The sequence below is a fragment of the Misgurnus anguillicaudatus genome, chromosome 17, assembly GCF_027580225.2.
Source record: "Misgurnus anguillicaudatus chromosome 17, ASM2758022v2, whole genome shotgun sequence".
In the NCBI taxonomy this organism is placed as follows: Eukaryota; Metazoa; Chordata; class Actinopteri; order Cypriniformes; family Cobitidae; genus Misgurnus; species Misgurnus anguillicaudatus.
In genome coordinates this window covers 38,490,730-38,515,866 of record NC_073353.2, presented here as the reverse complement: position 1 = coordinate 38,515,866, position 25,137 = coordinate 38,490,730, and the positions used below count along the sequence as shown (strand labels likewise).

The window sequence follows — 25,137 nt, the reverse complement described above, 5'->3', positions numbered from 1 at the left end:
TCATGATGTGATGTTGTTTCTCTTTCTGTTCACAGAGTAATGGATCGTTGGTTTGGTGTCAGAATCACAAGCAATGCTCAAAGGTAAAACTCATTCACGTTTCTCCTAAACTCTCAGATGTGAACCGGTCATTTAAAGGGGACATGTCATGAAAATCATGGATCTGACTTTTTTTATGTTTAAGTGCTATAATTGGGTCCCCAGAGCTTTTATCAACCTAGAAAATGTAAAAAGATCAACCCAGTAACTTAGTTTTGGTAAACCAATCTCTGCAAGCATGTGAAAAAATAACTTGTTGAAATTTCAGCTCCTTTGCATATTAAAGGACACACCCAAAAATGGCACATTTTTGCTCACACCTACAACATGTTATAATAAATTATTTGTGGGGTGTTTTGAGCTATTTTGTGTACTCTGGGGACACCAAAGATGTATTTGACATTTTAAAAAAGCCTTGTGAAATTTCCCGTTTAAATATCTCTCTTGCATCCCAATGGTTTTTCTGGTTAATTATTATTATTATTATTATCTTCTTATTGAACGTCTTAGCAATGACAAAACAGTACAAATGCAGATCTAGACTTCGTGTATGATGTAGTTGGGTCTATAATAGATTTTAGAGCAGCGTGTTTATATGATGTGTAATAGATTTATTTGAATAATAAGTAAAACATTGCACTGCTGTAAAGTTATTCAGCTATCTGCATGTTTTAGAGGACTGTATGTTTGAAGCTTTCTGTCGTACGATTATGAAAACTGAACGCCTGTCACGCTGGTGCAGCACCAGTCGAGTGAAGTTCAGCCAAGCGGAGCAGACGAAGAACCGGGCAAAAACAAAACTTCATATTCCTTCACGCGAGTTAATGAGGATGTCAGGGCTTCAAAGAAGAGCTAAAGTGTGCTTTAAAAGCAAAGACGCTTTGTTTTGGTGTTAAAATGCAACAAAAGACCTGTTTTCTTTTCCTTTTCCGTGAAGTTGGCCAGTATTGGTTCCTGGCAACGGTCTTGTCCCTAGTCATCCATCAAGAGCTGTTATGTTAAAGAAGGATTTGGCTGTTTGCGTGTCTGAACGTTGGGCGTTCCCATTGAAACTGGCCTTCTTCATGTATGGATCAAAAACTATAAAGGACTTGATGCCTGTAAGAGCGTTGTGCCATGTATGGAGTTCAGTTCAGTGTTTCTGTTTCTAGTGTCATATGTAATCTAAGGTCATGTGTTTATGATGGTCATTGGAGATGTGCTGTTAGATGAAGTTTTTTTTTTAATTGTTGGTGTGTGTGTGTGTCTGTGTGTGTGTGTAAATGTGTGTCAGATGGACGTCAGCGCATTATGTCTTGCTAGTTTTTCATCATCTCTCACCACAAGCGTCTCGCTTTAGAAAGCATGTCAAGTTAAATAAATCTGCTTTTAAAGATGTGTTCTTGTCCATTAGTTCTGCTTTGTCTAGCTCTCACTAAACACAAGAACATGATTTGTGTATGTGTGTGTGTGGCTGTGTTGAGCGTTGGACTGATGCAGTATCTGTGCAATTCCAGCAGTATGGTCACATTTTCAGACAAAAATAAAAATATAATTTCTCAGAGAATGATGTTATTACCAATATATTGAACCATCTAGGGCTGCATATTGAAAGGACAAATATGACAGCTTGCTATATGATGCAGTATACAGTACGCTATGGTATGGTGCGGTGTGAATCCCAATACAAGCTTCTTAAACTGTTGCAAAGTAAAAGTTAAGATATCTGCATATAAAGAGAGAGAGTATGCATTAAGGAAAGGTGCAGCGGGAAAGGTTTACCCTTTAAATATCACTCAAAATTCTCCATGTGTCACATGCGTCTCTTTCGTATGATCACAGATCAACTATGATCCATTATGCTACCTTCAAAAGTGCATCAGAAGGTGCTGTATTGATCAGGAGTTCATGACAATGTATCTCCATATTGCTATTTTAAACACAGCACTAGTATATGATACAATAATCTTTAATTTTGTAAAATCAGTTTGAATAAAATAACTGAAATTATATAACAGCATACATGTTTCACATTTTTTCTAGAAAAAGAAACCATCACACTCTTTGTCTTACCAATCTGTCTGCCATCAGTATCAACCTAAAACTCATAACTTTTACAAGAATTAAAAACATTCAGTTATTGCAAAACATTGTGACGTGACATTTGCAATATTCCAATAATTTTTAAATATCTGGCAACCCTAAAACCATCTGTTTTAATTTTTCTAAATCCTTTATAAGAGAGTCCAGACCTCAGAAAAATATCAGTCTGTACTCATATTTTCTGTAAATAAACGTGTTATGGATATGAAAAATAAGGACACAAGCTTTATGGAGACAGTGGCTGCGGCCAAAAGCTGCGTTTGGGGGCCACATTCCAAGGCATCAAGGCACGTCCGAATCCAATGTTTGGTTTACTTCTTGTCTCTTGAGATACCTTCATCGTCTTGTCCCACAATTCTATGCATGTGTGTGCGCGGGGAATGTGATGGGTCGAGCCTGGTTGAGTTTGAAAAAATAAAATGGCAGCCAAGAAAGTGGCTGGATCACAAATTTAATGTAAATAAAGTTTTATAATTTTGTACACCTTTTCAAATATGGGATTAGTTATCACAAAGGTGCTCTCTGTTTATATTTCGAACACAATTACATTACGCTGCCTATGAAGGCTGTCTGAATGTGTTTCCCGGAACTGCCTTCATGCCGCTGAAGTCATTGGGTGTGTTTGACTTTATGCGGTGCTGCACAGACCGATTGGCGGCTGACTTGAAGCAGTGAATCCTGGTTAGACATGTTGTCCGACTTGAGCTGGCGCTGAAGGCATATGACTGTGACGTATGGTATCAAAGTACCACAAGAGCTTTTCGAGAGTAGCCGGCTGGCCTCTCCAGAGCAGGTGCATGGAGTTCTGGTGATGAAACAGCTCTCTGTGATTGGTCACCTCACTGATGGCAACGATGCGTTTCATGTTTAATCCAATATCCAGTTACACTAATAAACATTATAAATTTATGTTTTTATAACAGGTAAAAGACCAAACTTTATGGAGCGGTTTCCCGGACAGGGTTTAGATTAATCCAGGACTAGGCCTTATTAATATTAGGTCATTTAAATAGTTTTTACAAACCTTACAAACAACTCTACAGGTGTGCATCTTAAGACAAAACAATGTCAACAAAATATGTTAAAATTAAACTGGACAAGGTGTTTTTAAATTAAAGCAGTTCAGACATGCATTTTAGTCTGGGACTTACCTGGGAAACCGCCCATAGGTATTTTAATAATGTAGGTTTATGTTTTCCGTTATTTTTAGGTAATATTAAATATAAAGGGTTTCTGGTTGCAAATTTCATACAATTTGCGATTAAAAAAGGCAACACAGCACACACGTCACTACAACAAGCAGCAGGTGTCCGACTTGACCGCTCCATCTTCAACTCCTCCCTCGACTGCAAGTGGCAAACCTCGCTGATCGGTCTGCGCAGGGTTGCATGAACTCAAGAACACTTATAGCCTCATGAGGCAGCAGGCAACAAGTCAGCTGCGCTTGATTTCGGACGCAGCTATTATATTTTGTGAGAATTCTGTGAATTAAAAATACACAAAGCAAAAGCAATAATATCCAACTTAATAAACAGAGACTTCACATTGTTATTTAAACCCCCATATATTGACACGTGAGATATCCATATTTTGTTAAAAACATTTGGTAAAAGCTTTATTTTTTATGCATGGAATCACTTTTCAGTATTCAATCACAACTTTACCACCGGCTGAACCAGCTGAACCAGTTTTATCCGCTTACCCGCATCCTATCTCTACCATGTTTATATATATATATAAATATATTAATCTCTCACAAGGGTTTTTGTCCTTCTAGGAGTTTTCCCGCTGGGTTTTTTTCCTAGGGGGGGTTTTCATCCCCTCAAGAGTCAACCAACTTTGGCTTAGCACTTTACTGTATACGTTACATTATTACTACGCTACATCTACTCATGTAAAGCTGCTTTGAAACAATTAAAAATTGTGAAAAGCGTTATATAAATAAAATAAAATTGAATTGAATTAAATTAAATACGACAGCATGGTTCTGGCAAAAAGTGGCACATGACAACAGTTATCACTATGAATATTACTGAAGTAGTGAAATCATTCAACCTTGTTTGTTTTTTTTGTAATGTTAGCGGCTGTGTTTTGTTGAAGCAGGTTTCTGCTGGTAGAGTTTGTGTATCTTCATGCCAGTGATCCGCTCTTAATGAAGTGATTTGTTTGTAAAGTCTTTACATTACAAAGCAAGAAGCACACTGAGATGGTTTATAAAGAGTATCCCAGCAGTGTTCTCCTGTACAGTTTGTGTGTTTTTGTGTTCGTGAATAGCTCTTTCACTGAAGATTGAAGCGAGTCAGCACAGAAGTCAAACAAAAGCAAAGAAAGCGATGGTTTAAACAAGCCCCCTACTTCCAGAGACACGGCGAAACATACCGATGCCGTAGTTTCCGTCCGCCGATGGTACTCATTAAACCGAGACAGGGCGAGCGACCTCTCTTATCCATCTGCGTTTTGCTCTTGGTCTTGGTTTCTCCTGCGAAACGTCCAGTGTTTCTCCAGCACCCCGTTGTTATGATAATTAACCCTGTTGCCGGAGGAAAGAGAGAGGGCATTTGTGAGTATTAGAACTTCATTAGCATGCCATAGCACAACCATCACCCTCCATTCACACACCATCACGCTAGGAGGCCTGAATGTTTGGGCTTTGTCAGGGCTTTTTGTCTCCTCTTTCTTTCTCTCTTGTGAGCACTTCTTCAGCTCGGCCTTCACACGGCAGGAAAGTTTGACAACTTCTGGGTGCTTGTTCAAGCGAAAGCGGGTGTTGAAGAGAAAAACAAGGAGCTGAAAAGCAGTTTCTGTTGCTTAGAGGGGTCAGACTTCCAAGAAGCCCTAAAGGTCGAGTTGATTTGCTTTGCAAATAAGCATCAACGGCAGACGGACTCTCAGAGATGGACTCGACTTACAGGACTGCTCAGGTCTTCGGAATAAACACATTGTTAAATATTGATTTAATGCTGGTGTTTCTGTGTTTAAAGAAAGATTGCAATGATTCGTAAGTGTTGCATATGCACAAATCTCTTTTCATATCAAAATTAGTGAGTAAAGTTTTTTAAATCCTGTGAATGTGTTGCCTTTATTAAGATTTGAACTACAGGAATCATTCATGGGAAAATGATGTGGTGATTCTCCGCTCCCAGACCTCCCCCTTAAATGACTCTGACTTTAGTGGCATGAGAATCAAGTGCTTTTCCAGGTCAGTTGTTTTTCCATAGAGGTTCAGATTGAGTCAGGAGTTTAATGGACATCATCTATAATCTGTACTTTCATGTGTAAAAGGCCCTTTCAGTTTGTCTGCGATGCGATAAAGCGATGCGAATCGCTAACGAGCCGAGCTTTTACATCTAGGACGAAACGATTGTTCAACTTCAGCCATTTTATGCCTGTAAGATAGGCGGCACTTCACCAAATTGAGCATAAAGAGCATCTATTATCTCCCATTTCCTTTTGGTGTGTATTAGTACATGTTAACAATATGCAAAAGGTACAAATCCCAAAGTAAACAATGGACTACAACAAACACATGGATTGTAGGCAACAGTTTACTTCTTCAGCCTGTTGACGTGGACACGACGGTCATTATCATAATTCTGCCCGACCCGTACCCGACCCGCTTCCTGGCCCGCATTTTTTAAAAGAAGTAATTGTTTTAAATACTTAATTGCCATCTTTATTTCAAACGACCCGACTGACCGCGACCCGGATATCATTGAAAATATTTTTGGATGACTCGTAACCATGGGTGACTGCACACACAAGCTCATTTTGGATCAACCCACACATCACTGGCTTGTATTGATAAGGTAGTAAAGATGATATTAACTCCTGATAGTATTGCATTGTGAGCTAATCATTCAAACATGGTAAGGGGCATCAGATTTATGGCTGACGTCAGAGGTATTTAGGCCAATCACAATGTACAGATTAGCTGGCCAATAAGAGGACACAACGCTTTTTAGAAAGATGAGCTTTCTACAATATCAATGTGTTTTAGGGAGGCAGGGCACAGAGGAGCAACAATAATGTACTGTATGTGGAAAATAATGAGGTTTTAAAACATAACTTTGTGTTACACCAAATAAACAAAATAATGTTGTTTTTGGCAAAGAAATAGGTGTTCTTTAACAAAACTGATAAAAAAAGAGAAATAAAATGTATGAAATGTAAGACTGGAAATCAACAACCATATAGAGAACATAACAACTAGTTCTGCATTATTATTTTATGTATTTTATTTCTGTCGAAACAGATTGATATCAGAGATATATTTCTAGTCATTTCCTTGTTTGTGTTTTTTCCATATTTTTGAACATAAACTCTTTTAAGAGTTAACCTACATGTGGCTAGATTGTATATAGTGAAGCATATGCATATAATACATGGAGGACACGTACAATGTTTTGGGTTTGTTACTTAGATTTGAGTAAAGTAAAATATAGCCAATCACAAGTGAGCGTTATAACTCAAATCATCTTTCGACCCGCGTGCACGTCTGGTTAAGCTTCGAAATTGGAGTGGGAACAGCGTAGACGTGTCAGTCCATCATCTCAAACGCAGTGCTGCTTCGGCGCAAGCGATCATTTCACATGCTTTATTGCCAATTTACATTTTTATGCACAAGAAGGCGCGAAACCGATTTACTCACATGCTGTTTGAAAATGATGTGTGTGCGCCCAAAAATCTAAATCCTGTCATCATTTACGCATCCTCAAGTTGTTACAAACCTGTATTAATTTCTTTGTTTCGTTGAACACAAAGGAAGATAGTTTGTAATCAGGAAGTCAATGGTGCTCAAAAACATTACAAACATTGTTTAAAATAACTTTATTTGTCTTCAGCAAAACAAAGAAATGTATAAAGGTTTGTAACAACAGGGTGTGTAAATGATGACAGAACATTTTTGGGTGAACTATTTCTTTAAATAATATATCTATGAAGATAACATTTATCCACACATTACAGTTCTTCATCTCAGATGTTCTCGGGTCCACACAAGTGTTTGGTGTTGGTTTTACATTGGGTCCACCAGGAAAAACTTCAAAGTCCCTTTTGGTGGACGTGTAAACCAGATGAGTTAGCAACACCTTACTCGGCGTAACTGTTAAAGACATCAGCGTTCTGGAAAGTTCTTGTAAACTTTAGATAATACTTTCCAATTCACTCATTTGACTCAGGGCAGAAACGGTCGCTCTGCTCTCCTGTTGTGAGTAAATGAGTGCATTTATTTGCTTCCTGATATGACGTAGTGCTGTTGTATGTGTGTGGTAGCGATCTGCAGTGGAGGGCCGGTCAGAACCCAGCGGGTGATGTTCTGATGGGACATGCCTGTTAACTTTGATGGGCTATAGAGGGGAGGGGTGCTGGTGGGCGACCTGAGCTTCTGTCTGCTATCTGCTCCATTCATTACTCATCATGGTGGGTGGCAAACATAGCAGCCAGAAGAAGGAGGCATGGGGTGAAGAAGAGAATATGTGTCCACAGACGTACACGGTGTTATATCACACACGCTTGAGGAAGTGTACGGGACGGAGCACGACTTAGGAAAAGTCACGTACTTAAAGGCTGGGACTGTCTGAAATGTAGATGGAGTAGGATTTGAAAACATTTAAACAAAGTTAAATAAAGGAGATTTTAAAAGTTTTTACTTTGGAGTTTTGTTATTGCAGCGGTAATATATACTAAACATACTGGGGTGGTTTTCCAGACAGGGCTTAAGTCTAGTCCAGGACTAAAATGCATGTTTGAGCGGTCTTAATTGAAAACAGCTTGCATTGAGATATCTTAACATATATCAGTGCCATTGTCTCAAGATGCACACCAGTGTTGTTTTTGAAAAGTAGGTTACCTACATGTCCTAAAATGTCCTAAGGTTTAGTCCTGGATTAATCTTAACCCTGTCTGGGAAACTGCCCCTGAGAGATTATCAAATTCATTTGGTTTATGTCCATAACATTATGTGCTATGCTTGTTAAAGTTTTTCTTGAGTTCATTGTCTGTATGACTGTGACTGATCAGTTTTGACCTCAGTGTCAGATAGCAGCTCAGCTCCTTCATTTATCTTAAGGGATTATTATAATGAGAGCTGCTTGTACAATCTTCTCAAAGCAATAAACAGAGAAGTGTTGTTCGACGGGGTAAGACAGAAGTCTGCTGTTTGTTTATTAATGTCGCTTTTGTTAACAAGAGACCTGATTAAACAAATTAAATTGCTTGATTATTTCAGTTTGGTCACACTGTCAGAACATAAATGAAGAAATGTTTGATGAAATCCAAGACACCCATAGACAGCAAGTCTTTGACACGTACTGTAAAGAAAGTGTTAAACATAGACATATGTATGCATAGATGCCTCAGTATTAGCTGTTTGGCTGATGCATGTATGGAGTGTTCAAATGAGGCATCTATGTATACAAAATATCTTAATTTGTGTTCTGAAGATGAACGAAGGTGTTGGACGACATGAGGGTGAGTAATTAATGTGTTCAGAATAAAATGTTTATTCTGGGGTGAACTAACCCTTTAACACGAGAGCAGACCATCCTGTGTAAAAACAGCATTACACAGAGTAAAGAATCAACTCTCAGGTCTCATATCTCTGCTGGGTCACGTGATTTAGAGTACTAACTTATGGTTATAGTAGCTGCTTTTCCATTAAAGATTTGCGCGAAACGTTAGCGTTATTTTCTAAATGTCGACAACATTTTTTTGCAAAATGACGGGGTTTCCATTAATTGATGATATGCGACTGAGACATCGTTTTTCTTCTTCGTGATAAGTCATCCCAAACATCACATCAAATGATGTTGGTAGGTTTACTAAATCTTATACCACGGGTCTGTTGAATGCTGCGTTCTGATTGGCTGAGAAATGTTCTATGGGTGTTGATTATTTTTCTGTAAACCGCACACCTATCTTTTCAAATGTCTTAAAAACATCAAAATTCTAATGATATGATGCTTTGATGCCACACATAAAATATCAATATGAGGTATTATTTTGACTCTATCAGCATCCTCATTCCTTGATGTAACGTCCATATACGCATTTTTGCCATAGCGCACATTTTCGTTTATTTTCGTTTGCTAGCGTCAGCAAGTGTTTATTTTTTTCTACAACTACCTCAGTGATTGTCACTATTGCATATTTTGGTAGAAAATACTGAAAGATTTTGACTGTTGCCATCATAAGCTTGATTTTATGTGATATTTTTTTTCTTAATTTATTCTTTATTGATTTTTGTTGTAGTTTGTTGCTGTAAATTGTGCCATTTTCAAAGAGTTTAATTAAGGGGCGGTTTCCCGGACAGGGATTAGCTTAATCCAGGACTAGGCTTTAGTTTAATTAGGAAATATAACTCGTTTTAACAAATATGCCTTACTAAAAACATTACCTGTGTGCATTTTGATGCAAAACAAAGGGCACTGATGTATTTTAAGATATGTTAGTGCAAGTTGTTTTCATTTTGGACAGCTTTTAAAAATGTTTTAGTCTAGGACTAGTCTAACTCTTTCCGGGAAACCGCCCCTAAATGTTCATGTTATATATTTTGGTTACATTAAGTAAGTGTAACTGATTAACTAGCCACATAATATGAAAATATTGACAAATTAACAGAAGTCCATCGAATCGTAATCGCATTGAAGAAGTGTTTGATGTATTGGTAAATATTGCACCGCTGGGGGAGAAAATCAATATTGTATCTCATATAGTAATGAACTGATTTAGACCCCTAGTATTGAGGTGTTTCTGAGAGGTTTTAGTACATACCGTGATTTCTTCAAATAATAATTATGTGACTTACTTGCATCAAGTGACCTTAAAATGCCAATAAACTGTTTCCATTGCAGTTTTGTAAAGTACATCATTTCTGAATTGCCTGAAAAACCACCTCATACAAGCGTAAAAACTTTTTTGTGATATATAGGTTTTGTCCATATTTTCAATTTGCAATGTCAATTTGTGCAATTTAAAGGGAAACCCAGCTAATGTATGAAATAAATGATCAGGCCCTGCAAAAGGTGTTTGTCTTTACTAATCATTCATGAGTTGTTTTGCATGATTAGGAAAGTAATATGGGTTACCAACCGGTTGTAAGATTGATTTAAATAAAACCCATGGCATAAAGTCTTCAAGCAAACATTGTGTTGTTGTACTCAGCATTGTTTCATATCTTGGGAAATCCAGAGGGTTTCTGTTTTCCCAGCACCTGTCAGCAGTCTTCTCAGTCAGCGCCTCTAAAATATTGGGGTCCATTAAGAGGGGTATTCATATACAGTAAATCAGATATATCGCCCGACGACAGGAGACACCCTAAATAGGTCCTTCATTTCCCAGGGACTCTAAGCCTGGACCCTTATCTTAAATCTGACCCTGTTTTGATGGATACATCCTGTTGAGGTGTTGTGTCATGAATTGTAAACCGATCCCAGAGTGGAAAGAAGATTAATTGAGCTTTTGTGTTTCAGGCCGAAAATATCAGCCCTCGTCTTATTAACAGGGGTTTGAGTCAGTGATGGATGTGTGTGGATGGGAATGTTTTCTTAACGTCAAGAGTTTTGCCTAGCTGATCTGTGTTTCTCTTCTGTGTTTTTCACCAGTTCATTTGACATGTTTGAAATAATTCATTTAAATAAATCATTAAAAATACAAACATAGTCTATGCACAGTACAACTGCTGCTTAGTTAAAGGGTTAGTTCACCCCAAAATGACATTTTGATCATAAATCACGTACGTCTGTGTCGTTCTAAACCAACAAGTCCTCCGATTGTCTTCAGAACACAAATAATGCTCTTTTATCTATTATATATATTTATATTTAGTCATCAAACTGAACGACTGAGAGAATGATATGAAATATTATGATTTAACATTACTGCTTTATTTATTAGTCTGTAGTAGATCTTCCTCTTCTTCATCAAACACAATCATTGGTGAGAAAATCGTGTATAGTATTTTAGGAATGGGCTTAGGTTTTCTTCATATGTTAATAGTGACGTGTGTCAGCGTGTTATGAAGTATTAAAGTGGATCTCTGTTACATTCCAGTGCAGACAAAACTCAATCCGCTCCGTCTTTCTTCAGCTCATGAATTAAACATGCTGGTGTTTGTATAGCACATGTATAATGCATGGACACATCTATGACTCTTTTGTTGTGTATTTATATCAATAATTCACTAAATATCTCTCTGCTGGGTCTCTTCTCTCTCTGCTGGGAGTCAATATTACACTTTGATTTGACTCTAGACATCGCTGCAGAAGATTTGATGATAACACATTTGAATCTAATGATTTTTATGGTGTTTGGATAATGAGTACATGCTATAAAACTCGGTCTCAAATTCCATCTCTAGACTATTCAGCAAAAGTAGGTAACTTGCTCTTTAAAACCAAAGACCTAAAAGGTCGTGTTTCTGAGGATACTTGCTAAGGTGGGCATTTTGAGGCGTATTTAGGGCCAATAAAGTTACAAAAATGCTCACGAGGTCATTGAGCAGTGGATGTGTGGTTTGTGAGCTCTTCTAATGGGGCGTACACACCAAACGCGAATTCAACGATTTGCACGAGTAGATTACATACAAAGTCAATGCAAAGACACAAATAGATGCGAACTTGTGCGGGGCGATCCAAATGACACAAATTGGGTAGCGCAATTACATGCTACTGTATTCGCCTCCACCGCGTCTTTGCGCAAGTTGAAATATTTAAAGGGGCGGTGAATTTGTCGATTTTATTGTTTTATACTGTTGTCTGATGTCTACTTATGATGTTCGCATGGTTTTTACATTCAAAAACATCAAAAGCAATAAGTAATAGGCTATTTTGTAACATGGATTAGTGGCTCTCTGGAGAAATTGTTCGTTTGAAGGGGCGGGCCGCATTGAAGACCTGAACGTAAACACCCACTGCTATGATTGGACAGTTTCATTCCCAGTCATTACATGTGGGGAAATGTTTTAAAAACATTAATGTGATAAAAATAGCAGCCGAACACAAATATGTTTGAGCCACAAAAGATTCTGGGTGCTAAACATGATACACATAAATGACAATGCGTATATTAAAGTAGAAACAAAACTCGACGTAACTAAATTACCGTATAAAACACTGTAAGCGTGCATCAGAATCTAAACTGCGGCTAATAAATCCTTATCAATAACTTTGTATATTTCTATTGTGCTTGTGAGGTTGCTTTTACATTCACATAATGTTACATACCACAGTTATATGATAAAAAAATAAGCTTTGTTGAGTGTTTGACCTTTCAAACAGAACTTGCCTAAATTACCGTATACAACACAGTCAACGGGCATCAGAATCTAAACTGCGGCTGATAAATCCTTCCTTATCACTACCTTTGTATATTTCTACCTTTAAATTACAGTCATATTGTTAAGTGTTGTACCTTTATTAATCGTTTAATGTTTTTAGTAAATTAAAACAGTCAAACAAACATGTTTAGACACGGATGTTACAACAGGACATATCAAGCGATCTCTTAAGCAATAGTGAAACGCAGTAACTTAAATAAAGTAAAATGTCTTACTGTGTATTATACTGCTGTGTCATTGTTGTCAGATCCAATATAAGTGGTGCTTCAATCACAGTCTCTCTGCAAATCCAGCATCGACTTCTTTACAAATGAATCCGTGTACACAACGTTAACAAACGCTCCCCACACGAGCTGGAACTTCTTCAAAAGCAAACTTTATCCACGCATATTGCTAATGTTATGTTCCAAGCCTCCGAATTGAAGTATTTAGCTTCTGTGTTGTTCCCACGCGGTTCTTCCACAACAGAAAATGCGTTTCCATGGTATCATAACAGATCACCGCGTCAAAATAAAAGTCGCTCAGAAAAAATGTATTTAAAAAGTCATTTTGGTTAAATTTGTCAATCTTTAAAGACATGTTTACTTACTGAGACACACGTGTGTCACGCGAAGCTGTGGGCGGGGCTACAAAAGTAGACGTGTCCTTTTGGTTATGGGGAGGTGTTCCAATTCTACTTTGACGTCATAGATTTCCGAATTTTAGACTGGAGTGTTTAGCTGGCTTGGTGCCAAAAACGGTTATATTTCAGTAGCACAGACGTTTTCAGTTCTGAAACTTGCAGGATGTTCATTCAAGTATGATGACCTCTTATATAACAAATTATCAAGTTAAAATTGAGTTTTTGATTCACCGCTCCTTTAACTTGAGCAAAAAATTAGCATGACACAAAGTTTAATCCCGTGAGTAATTGAGTGCAAGGAACGCGATGCTTTGTGTTTGGTGTGTAGGCAGCATAAATAGCACGCGTCGCGCATGTAGCACAGTTGTTTGTGTTTCAATGGCCTAAAATCATTTGTTTTAAAATTACGGTGCTTAAATTTGCATGCAAACATTATGTTTTCATGACCACATGCACAGCAATGTGAAGTGAGCGTGTAACCTCAATAAAGACGATAGTCCAAAATCTCTACAGCTTGACAAATTTCTACCGGTTTATCACCCAACCTTAGTTCACTATATCAGCTGTAGTGCAGAAGATAAATGCTATTTGTGTTCAATATTTTGTGTATCATGAGTTCCTCAGAAAAATCCTTCAGGTTCTCCACATTATTTGATTCTTCAGCATCGTCTGCACAGTGGCTGTTTGATGTTAAGATTCATCTTCTCAAATTGTGGGTAGTTTATGATTTTGCGGTAAATGTGTATATATGTGGACGTGATCATGTTTGATATGCATACGAACACGTGTGTAAATCCTTCAGAGTCTGATCAATGACACACATATGCGCTCAGTCATACGCAACACTAAGCAGAGCCGGCTCGTGTTTCTTCAGAAGAAAGTTTCTCTGTGATCATCATTAGGAGATCTGCTGGAGCTCTGTGAAGTCACCATGACCTCATCACCACACTTCAGTGTAAACATTACCACGCTCACAAACCAACTACACTGCTTTGAAGTTTGCTGGCAAGTCAAGTCAAACCGATTCAAGACTGGTGATGATGGATGGGTTTGTGTGTTTTGTGTCAGACTAAATGGGTGTGACTAACCTTTGACTGTCTTGAACTTGTGTGCCAACTGGTTAAGATTCAGTTGTAGGAGAGAGCGGGGCAGAAAGTAACGCTTTTTGACTTTGTCTCTATCGTTCAAAAAATATTTAAGTTAGATTCATAATTTTTTACACAATCAACACACACATCTCTGCTACAAATGAACACTTAAAGTTTGGGTGACACTGTTATCATACAATTACACTGAAAGTGACAGGAGTGCAGACGTTACCAATAGGTGGGCTTCATTGTAACAAACAGAGGGTTTGTTGTAACACCTGCTAGAAAATTTAGTTTAAACACAAATAATTCAATCAAATTCTGTCTATATACTAAAGGTGGATATTGTTTATATATCTGCTTATAATAGATAGATATCCACACATTCATCCATCCATCATCCTTCATCTAAACATCCTTGTATAAGAGAAAATGACCAAAAAGCACAGATTGCTCAGCCTTGTAGAAATATGTAAAGTAGCCGTCTTAACCCCGCATTAGTTTGTGCCCTGCTCACCCTTACTGTTTTTACCGTGGTAAATCTCTTTCTGAGATCTCAGGACTGCTTTACGTGATTTAAGAGTGAAGAGACACAGTAATGTGAAAATACAGATGGTGATGTGTGTAATCTTATGAGATAATAGACTTCTTAAAAATGTCTTATGTCTTTCTTCACAGCGCACGCACCCTATTGAGTAAACACACCTGGAGTCTTTCTGTCTTTTCATTCATCTGACAGAGTTTGATTCTCTAGTTTTGTATTATAAAGCCGCCTCAGGCAGTATTTTCAGCGTCTCACGCTCCATTAACTCAAGCGATGTTTTTTCCACACACACTTTCTCTCTCTTGGTTGTGTTACCTCAGCTGTCGCCTTCCTCATATTTATTTGACCACATATTTATACAATCTTCCTCTTACATGAAAAGCAACACCAAACTGTTTTTGTAAAATAAACCAATCAGGCTCGGCAATTCCTTTCGTTTCTCACAAAACATTTCTTGAGGTTCACACATTTTGAAATGTCTGTCTGATCTGAAGTCAGATAAGTCCAATAAAACAGCCACATGGCAACAGAGGAAAAAACACATCGAACAAAAACAAACATTATTCATTTCATATTTTTAAAAGCTCAATGTTTCCACAACCCTAACCTGAAACTGATGATTGAAAAGTGCATTTTAAAAGCCATTTTAATATTGTGTAAATATAGAAACATCTTTTTAGCCATATTGTACATTTAAATATCTCTGTGTCGGACTGAAATCTTTTACATTTGAGATTGAAGGCATAAATCATCACAGTGTTTGAGACAGATGTGATGAATGAAAAGGTTTATTAATCGGTGATGTGTATCTGTTACTGCTGCTGTGGTTCTGGTGTTTTAAACACATCTCACACAAAACCTAAACCATACAAATCCAGACTCAGATGTGGTAAACATTTAAATGTCTGTGGGATTTTAATTGTATTGTTTGTTATACAGAGAGTTTTGAGTTGATGTTTCTGCTACTGAATGTTGTGATGTTTGTGGGCTTCACGTCTGATCTATTGTTACTTACAATGAAAACAATTCTGTTTAAACAAGAAAACACCTTTTCTTTTAGTTTCTCTAGGTAAATAAACTTTATTTTATACCTTATAATCATATTACTGGATAGTTTTTTACCTTTATGATGTCAACTAGAGATGTACAGATACAAAATGTTTGTGCCGAACGCTGATACAGATATTCAATTACTTACAGATATTGATTGATACAGATAGTTTTGCTTTTTAGTTATTGTTTTAAATTATTATGTTGTGAAATCCTAAAACTTATCAGGACATATTGTGACCTGATTACCTGGGCTGATGCATTGGTGCATCCCTAATGTAAACTCTTTTAGCTTTTAAAAATAATACGCTTTCATGTCAGTCATTTTACTGTAATATGTGAAAAATGTTTATAGATAGAATAGATTCTATGAGATAGGATTAGGGCTGCAACTAATGATTATTTTCATAATCGAATTAATCAGCCTATTTTTTTTCAATTAATCAACTAATCGGATAAAAATAAATTAACAGATTAATAAAGTCATTTTCATCTTCAACATTAGATCTTGATGAGAATTAACATTATTCATTATTTTCAAAATAAATAAGCCATGATATGAAAGTGGTAGTTACTGTAATAAAAACCTGGATCATGCTATTTTTTTGAAAACCCAACAACAAATAAACAAATACATATTCACTTATATTAAAGGATGAAATTAAACCTTTATTAACCAGTTCTTTTGCGCTTTTACAATATGTAAAGATTTCACTTCAGAATGCATAGTATTGTTGTGTAGTCTGTGATGTGACAAAGATGATTTTACTCAGAGAATGAAGTCCAGAAGCTCTCAAACTAACCTGCTTTAGTTACAGACCGGCAGTGAATGTGTTGAGATCCCAACATGTGTTGAGTCCTTACACTTCATTTAACAGCAAATAAATGTTTGACTGCCAAAGGCTGAATATTGATAACACTCCCTAATGATCTCATTATAATCTCATAAAGTCCTCAAATCTCTGGATCAGCACTTTCTGTCAGATCCGTTTGTTTTTATATCAGTAATGTTTTCACAGATGACTCAAGTGTTTGCATCTTCTCGTGAAACACATTGTGAGATGTTTCTTCTGTACCGTGAATGTAAATGCTTGCAAACAGCTGATGTGTGTTTTTATTGAAACTCAAGCAATAGCTCTTCACCGCTTTGCACTTACATGTAACATTGAGTAAATTAATTTGTATTTCTTCATGTGAATATTCATCGAATCATTGTTATCGTGGCATGTGTCACAGGTTCTTTTCTCTATTATGTGGTTTCATTTATAAACGTCTGTCCTGCAGTTAATGTGCTACATCGCTCACTGAATCTCTCATATATGAGCGGATTGAAATTGAAAAGGTCTGAGTGGTTTTGGTTTGGCTGTGACGGTGTGGTTTGGGTTCGACCCAGTAGCAGCGGTACAGAAACCGAGCTGTGCGCTGATGGACGTTTTTCTGCGGCTCTCTCTTACATTAATGCATCTGTAAGGAATGATTTGTCATGATACGCAACATCTGTGCCACAAATTCCAAGAGAGAACAAACTAATCTCGTGTTTTTATTCGGCTGAGAAAGGTGAGCGGTGATTTTAAGTGACAGTGAAGTGTTTGAGTGTAATTCAGTATGAGATGCTGTAGTCGTGTGTCAGCCGGACGAAGAAGTTCATGTTACTATAGAGACGTCTCAGAAAGTCTTTCATTGAAGTCTCAATGATGCTGCATAAAAAACAGACCAAGTTAATGATCCACCTTATAGTATAGAGGATACTGTCATAAAGAGGATCAATTCACAGACAAGGCTTAAGGGTTAATTCACCCCAAAAATAACAATTTGATCATAAATCATTACCCCTGTGTCGTCCTTTGATTGTCTTCAGAACACATTTTTAGATATAAGCCATGTTTGTCCCACAGACTGCAGTTTGATTTACACAATCAAGCCTATAAAAGAAAGTAAGACATCGCCCAAAAGGTCCATGTGCCATCAGTAGTTCAATAATAATAAAATGAAGTGACGAAAACACTTTTGTGCTCAAAGAAAACAAAACAAATGATTTTATTCAACAATTTGTCCTCCTCCTTGGGTGACACAGAGGTAAGTGAATTATGATAACATTTTCATTTTGGGGTAAACTAACCCTTTAAGGCTAGTCCTAGACTAAAACACATGTTTGAGCTGTCTCAACTGAAAATAACTTGTGCTGACGGCTCTTAAAATATACCCGTCCAACTGATTTATCTCAAGATACACACCGGTGGCGTCTTTTTTAAGGCATGTTTATGAAAGATGCTTAAACATCTTATTTGAACTAAGGCCTAGTCCTGGCTTTAGCTAAACCTTGTCTGTAAAACCAGGCCCAAATAATATTTTAATTAATATTAATATTACACTCAAAAATATTTTTACACTTTGCCCAATTTACTTAAATGAAACAAGTTAATACAACACATTTTTTGTCACAATTTTATCATGTACAATCAACTTTTACTTTCCTTTACTTTCTTGTCCACATATTGGAAATTTGTCTCTGGCTTCACAATACATCAATACAACAACACATAACACATAAAATACAATAAAAAGGGTGAATATAAAAAATACACATCAATCATTGCAATTTAAAATCTTGACAGCATTTGGCACAAAGGATAATTGGTAAACCTTCCTAATTACTCGTGGTTGCCTGTAACGTCTTCCCGACGGCATAAGTTGAAACTCAAATTTAAATTTAAAATAAAAAATAACATTAACTTAATAATTTTATGTTGGGACCACATGAAAGATTTTTGTTGATATTATTAACTGGGCCGTGGATCTGTATTTCCCAGCATGCTTTGCAGGCAACTGCCTTTGGAGAGTCATTTTTAGAATTAAGTGTTATTTTATAAATTTTTAGGTAAAGAGAATATGGAGCCCCTAATGGGACATGGAGCAAAAATTAAGTTTCACGTTAGTTTCACCTGCGCACGCCATAGTTTCATGTGCGCACGCGATAGTTTCACGTGTGCACGCGAAACTAAACTTAAAAATAAAATTCTGCACATGAAGGTTTCCCGTGAGCACATGAAACTAACCTTTAGATTTTTTTACTCCAATATCATCTTAGGGGCTCGGTAAGAGAAAGACTTTATAGTGTTTAATGTCATTTATCTTATTGATTTAGAAGAGTTTGTGTTATATATTTTTTAATTGTTTGGTTACCATAATGCAGAAGAGTGGTGATTGTGGTTAAGTTGTGGATGTGACATACTTACTGTGTTAATGACTGTCTGGAGATCAGTCTATTCTCAGATGCTCATCTAATCTATCATATGTTATTATTATTATTAGCAGCATGCTAACATGTGCTTATGCTAATTAGCATGATATAGACACTGACAGTTGGTTTAACAAGACATTTTTTGTTTGAATTAACTTGTTTTCTCCTTGTTGAACAGACCAGAACTAATTGCGTGAAAAAGTTTTCCTTAACTGAACTACGTTTATTGAACAAGATATTTTATGACCATAAAAAGTATTTATTAAGTTGGCGCAACAAAAGATATTTTTTTTTATTAAACTTATTATATTCTTGTTGTACAAGCCTAAACTAATTTCGTGGAAGAGTTTTCCTTGATTTAATTAAGTTGAATGAACACATTTTTTTTAAGTGTAATATTCATCATTTTAGAGTTTTAAATCTCATTACACATTATACAAATGCAACTGAATGCTGTATAAATGCATGTGCCACCTCTGAGCAACATTACTTTAAAGGTCCTTTGAAAACTTTGTATATTATAGACGGTTTCAGCAATAACAACATAAGCAAATGGCTTTCTTGGAAGAAATGTAACGTCCAAACATCATTAGGAATGACCCTGTATGTTGTCCCTGTTTAAAGGTGCTCTAAGCGAATTCACGTGTTTTAGACCATAAAACATTTTTTGTTACATACAGCAAACATCTCCTCACTATCTGCTTGCTTCCTGTCCGCTGATCAAACTGTAAAAAAACGCGATCTCTGTAGACAGCCCAGCCTCCACAAACTGCAATAATAACAAACTGGCCAAACCTACACCAGAAACCATAACAAAGTATACTAACCAAAAAACGCCAAGAAGGATTTTTGGTGTTGGGTTTGGGCGCGTTCATGAAAGCACGGAAGGGAGGGGGACGGGGCGGAGTTAACTACGCTCAGTTTGTTTGAAAACACATTTCAAAAATCAACACACAGATTTGCTTAGAACGCCTTTAATAAACCAAGAGCCTGACTGACTCCTCTCATTTGTCTCTTAGTGTCTGGAACCTTGCATGGCATCATGGGACATTCAGGAGAACCAGTGTCAGGATCTGTGTGAGGTACGTCACCGGTGTTTCCCAGCAGCCTCTGCATCAATGGAAAATCTCAAAGACACAACGTCAGATGATTTATGAGCTGCTGTGTTCCCAAAGTTAAGTGCTGCGACTAGCAGTGCTTATATACAGTATGTTTGAATAACGCAATCTGTTCTGTTCTGTTTTTCAGACACATTTTCCAAAGAAGCACTACGAGTGTCTCACGAGTTGTGAGTTTTTGCGTTCTGTAGAGACTCAGAAACAAGGCGACTGTCCGGCACCAGATCGTGCCAGCGGATTCGCAGCGGCATGCGTGGAGAGCTGTGAGTCAGATGCTGAATGCTCTTCACTGAAGAAATGCTGCCCTAATGGATGTGGACACACGTGCCAGGTGCCAAAGAATCTCTATAAAGGTACAAACTCCGCATTCAGTGCTTAACCACTTATAGTGACTCCAGTTAAACCACTTCAATCTGTTTTTCAAAAGGTTTTGCATAATTGTGCAATAAGCCGAAATGCTTTCTGCTTTCTTAACATTGCCGGTCAAATAAAGGACACTTTGTGATTCGTCTTTGGGAATCTTTATTAATCTCAGATTTGCTGGTTTCTCTTCATCGGGCAAAGCCTTTTATTAAAATCCAAACCCAATCAGCACTCTTCGAGAGAAAAATTTGTATTATGATCGCTGTGTCAAAAGTGTAATTGTTTCTCGCTGTTGCATCGGTGAGGCCCAGATTCAATTGAGTTGATGATCGTTGATGATGCTGGAAGCTATTAAAAGGAGAAATTGAGCATCGACGGTCGCTCGCGGCTCCGATCGCTCTCAGATGTTCTCGCAGGTGGGCAGTCGTAACTTTGCACGTTTCCGTTTGTCCTTCGTTTTACTGTGAGATGCGAGGACAGAGAGACAGATGTTGAGGATTGGTCCCTGACGTCTCTGGGCTTCGTTCATTTCATCTGAAATACAGAGCAGCTTTGTGACACAGCTGCGCCTCTTGATTTCTCAATGTTCAAAGATCATCGCTGACAGCGTTTCTTCATCCACGGCCTTGCGTTACGAAAGAATCGTTTCTGTTCCGACTGAGTTAAAGATTGCAGAAGATCAGGAGTCTGTTGAAGAATTATAGTTCTCACAGAATTATTCACAGTAGGCTACTAAGTGAGAAGAGATGTTTTAAAACATTAATGAAAAGGACTTGAAGAGCGTCCAGAGAAGCTTTGTGAAAGCATGTTTTGCCTTTTAAGAAAACTTCTTTTGGCCAAATTTTTTCAAACCCTCAATTTAAGAGTGCTTTTCTGATGTCTTAAATACTTTTCCACAGGCAGATCTGTCAGTTTAGCAGCAGAGCCTTTGCTGTTTGTTTTGGAGAAGATGATTTGCACCTGTGTGTGTGCGCGCGTGCGTGTGTGTGCGCACGTGTGTGCGTAAGTGTGTTTATTGGAAGATGATGAACACTTTCTCCTGATCTGTAGATGTGTGTATGGTTGTGATTGGAGTGAGTTTATTATTTCCAGTACTGAAGGTGGTTACTGAAGGAGTGATTTGGGATTGTAACAGAGGTCTGGGGTTTGAACAGGCGTAACACACACACATGATCTAAATGTGAAACCACAACACAATCCACTACAGCTGTTGTATCTGCAGCCATCATTCCCTGTTGAGAATTGACTTCTTTTAAACTTATCCACGTTTGTCAGTGTATTCAGATGTCAGAGATCAGTTCACACACAAACAGATCTTGTTATATTCACACACAGGCCACAAACATATTTTACACACTTTACACCTGCACACTTCACTGTTCCGCTCTTCATAAGTACAACCACAGTATGTGTGTAGACTGGTTTCACTCTTCGTCACAGCCGTAATCAATCGCAGCGCAGAACAGTGAACTCTTTGTCACAGCCGTAACCAATCACTAAGCAGAACGGTGAACTCTTCATCACAGCCATAACCAATCACTGAGCAGAACGGTGAACTCTTCATCACAGCCATAACCAATCGCAGCGCAGAACGGTGAACTCTTCGTCACAGCCATAACCAATCACTGAGCAGAACAGTGAACTTTCCTTCGTCACAGCCGTAACCAATCGCAGAGCAGAACGGTGAACTCTTCTTCACAGCCGTAACCAATCGCAGAGCAAAACGGTGAGCTCTTCTTCACAGCCGTAACCAATCACTGAGCAGAACGGTGAACGCTTCTTCACAGCCGTAACCAATCGCTGAGCAGAACAGTGAACTCTTTGTCACAGCCGTAACCAATCGCAGAGCAGAACGGTGAACTCTTCGTCACAGCCATAACCAATCACTAAGCAAAACGGTGAACTCTTCTTCACAGCTGTAACCAATCGCAGAGCAGAACGGTGAACTCTTCTTCACAGCCGTAACCAATCGCTGAGCAGAACAGTGAACTCTTTGTCACAGCCATAACCAATCGCAGAGCAGAACGGTGAACTCTTCGTCACAGCCATAACCAATCACTAAGCAAAACGGTGAACTCTTCTTCACAGCCGTAACCAATCGCAGAGCAGAACGGTGAACTCTTCTTCACAGCCGTAACCAATCGCTGAGCAGAACAGTGAACTCTTTGTCACAGCCGTAACCAATCGCAGAGCAGAACAGTGAACTCTTCGTCACAGCCATAACCAATCACTAAGCAAAACGGTGAACTCTTCTTCACAGCTGTAACCAATCGCAGAGCAGAACGGTGAACTCTTCTTCACAGCCGTAACCAATCGCTGAGCAGAACAGTGAACTCTTTGTCACAGCCATAACCAATCGCAGAGCAGAACGGTGAACTCTTCATCACAGCCATAACCAATCACTAAGCAAAACGGTGAACTCTTCTTCACAGCCGTAACCAATCGCAGAGCAGAACGGTGAACTCTTCTTCACAGCCGTAACCAATCACTGAGCAGAACAGTGAACTCTTTGTCACAGCCATAACCAATCACTGAGCAGAACAGTGAACTTTCCTTCGTCACAGCCGTAACCAATCGCAGAGCAGAACGGTGAACTCTTCTTCACAGCCGTAACCAATCACTAAGCAAAACGGTGAACTCTTCTTCACAGCCGTAACCAATCGCAGAGCAGAACGGTGAACTCTTCTTCACAGCCGTAACCAATCACTGAGCAGAACAGTGAACTTTCCTTCGTCACAACCGTAACCAATCGCAGAGCAGAACGGTGAACTCTTCTTCACAGCCGTAACCAATCGCTGAGCAGAACAGTGAACTCTTTGTCACAGCCGTAACCAATCGCAGAGCAGAACGGTGAACTCTTCGTCACAGCCATAACCAATCACTAAGCAAAACGGTGAACTCTTCTTCACAGCTGTAACCAATCGCAGAGCAGAACGGTGAACTCTTCTTCACAGCTGTAACCAATCGCAGAGCAGAACGGTGAACTCTTCTTCACAGCCGTAACCAATCGCTGAGCAGAACAGTGAACTCTTTGTCACAGCCATAACCAATCGCAGAGCAGAACGGTGAACTCTTCGTCACAGCCATAACCAATCACTAAGCAAAACGGTGAACTCTTCTTCACAGCCGTAACCAATCGCAGAGCAGAACGGTGAACTCTTCTTCACAGCCGTAACCAATCACTGAGCAGAACAGTGAACTCTTTGTCACAGCCATAACCAATCACTGAGCAGAACAGTGAACTATCCTTCGTCACAGCCGTAACCAATCGCAGAGCAGAACGGTGAACTCTTCTTCACAGCCGTAACCAATCACTGAGCAGAACGGTGAACTCTTCGTCACAGCCGTAACCAATCGCAGAGCAGAACGGTGAACTCTTCTTCACAGCCGTAACCAATTGCAGAGCAAAACGGTGAGCTCTTCTTCACAGCCGTAACCAATCACTGAGCAGAACAGTGAACTCTTCGTCACAGCCGTAACCAATCACAGGGCAGAACATTCTCTCCTTTCTCCCAAAGCATTGTACTCAATAAATCTTTAATTTATGACATATGGAGGAGTTTATAATGGCTTTGAAGGTTAAATTGAAGTGAGCAGAATGTGGAGGCAGAAGTTTTATGTGGTTTCAGAGTCTGTTAATGTACAGCAGAAACGCTGATTTTATTTATATTCTACATAACCAGAATGGTAATATCTGTTTTTTCTTCCTAGGACTTTTTCCCCACAGAGGAGTCAGCTGAAATCATTGGCTTAACTTAGATCTTTCTTCTATACGTTACATTAATGCTCACTTGTACGGTTTAATCTTAGCTGCTGTATTTTTCTATTTTTGTTGTCCTTTGATTTTTCTGTGCTTTCTCTGGTTTTTGTTAATGTTTGCTTTGGAACAATTGAGCAATTGTAAAAAGCGCTATATAAATAAAATTGAATTGAATTGTTTTTGATTAATTCTTCACACAGATATCTCATTGAATTATTTTCTCTTGAAATGGATGGATATGTCTGCATACTGGCATCAGTGGAGTATTAGGACACATATCATGAAATAAATGTCTGTCTGTCTGTCTGTCAGGAGCTCCTCTGAAGCCCAGGAAGGAGTTGATGTTCCAAGAGCAGCCGTCAGGAGAACTTGAGATACGCTGGTCATCTCGGTTCAATATCTCAGTAGAACCGGTTCTGTATGTTCTCCAGCGCCGGTGGAACTTTGGCATTCACCCCAGTGAAGATGATGGCACCCAGTGGCAGGATGTGGCACAGGTCAGTCATCATCATCACCTGCTAGATCAACATAATACACAAGTAAATTAACTCGTTCACACAGAGTAGTAAAAATGCAGTGCTCATGACATGAGACACAATACCAGAGAGTGATGATGATATAAAAACATGACTCCTGCAATAGTTTGTAAATGTTTGATTTTGGCAGACCACCTACACTTTTGCTCCAGGTCTTGAGTTGTTGTATGTAGCGTATAACCTTGGTCCTCGATGAAAACACTGTTTTGTTTCACTGCGTATTAGCTGTACATGGTTGAAATGACAATAAAAGCCAGCTTGGCCTGAAATTCTCATCTTTATGTATTTCATCATGTGGAGAATAATCAGCAAGCCATCTGTCCTTTCATGCTTTACTAACTGTGAGTCAGAATGAGCTACC

The 25,137-nt window shown here is 38.3% G+C and overlaps 1 protein-coding gene across 1 annotated transcript in view; it reads left to right on the top strand.

Moving 5' to 3' along the window:
- LOC129451983 (anosmin-1) overlaps positions 1-25,137 on the top strand; it is a 52,808-nt gene that overhangs the window by 9,494 nt on the left and 18,177 nt on the right. Inside the window, exons 2-5 of the mRNA XM_073854731.1 lie at positions 36-83; positions 20,019-20,081; positions 20,248-20,470; positions 24,553-24,737. Coding sequence (XP_073710832.1) covers positions 36-83; positions 20,019-20,081; positions 20,248-20,470; positions 24,553-24,737 — 519 coding nt within the window. The remainder of the gene's footprint in view (positions 1-35; positions 84-20,018; positions 20,082-20,247; positions 20,471-24,552; positions 24,738-25,137) is intronic.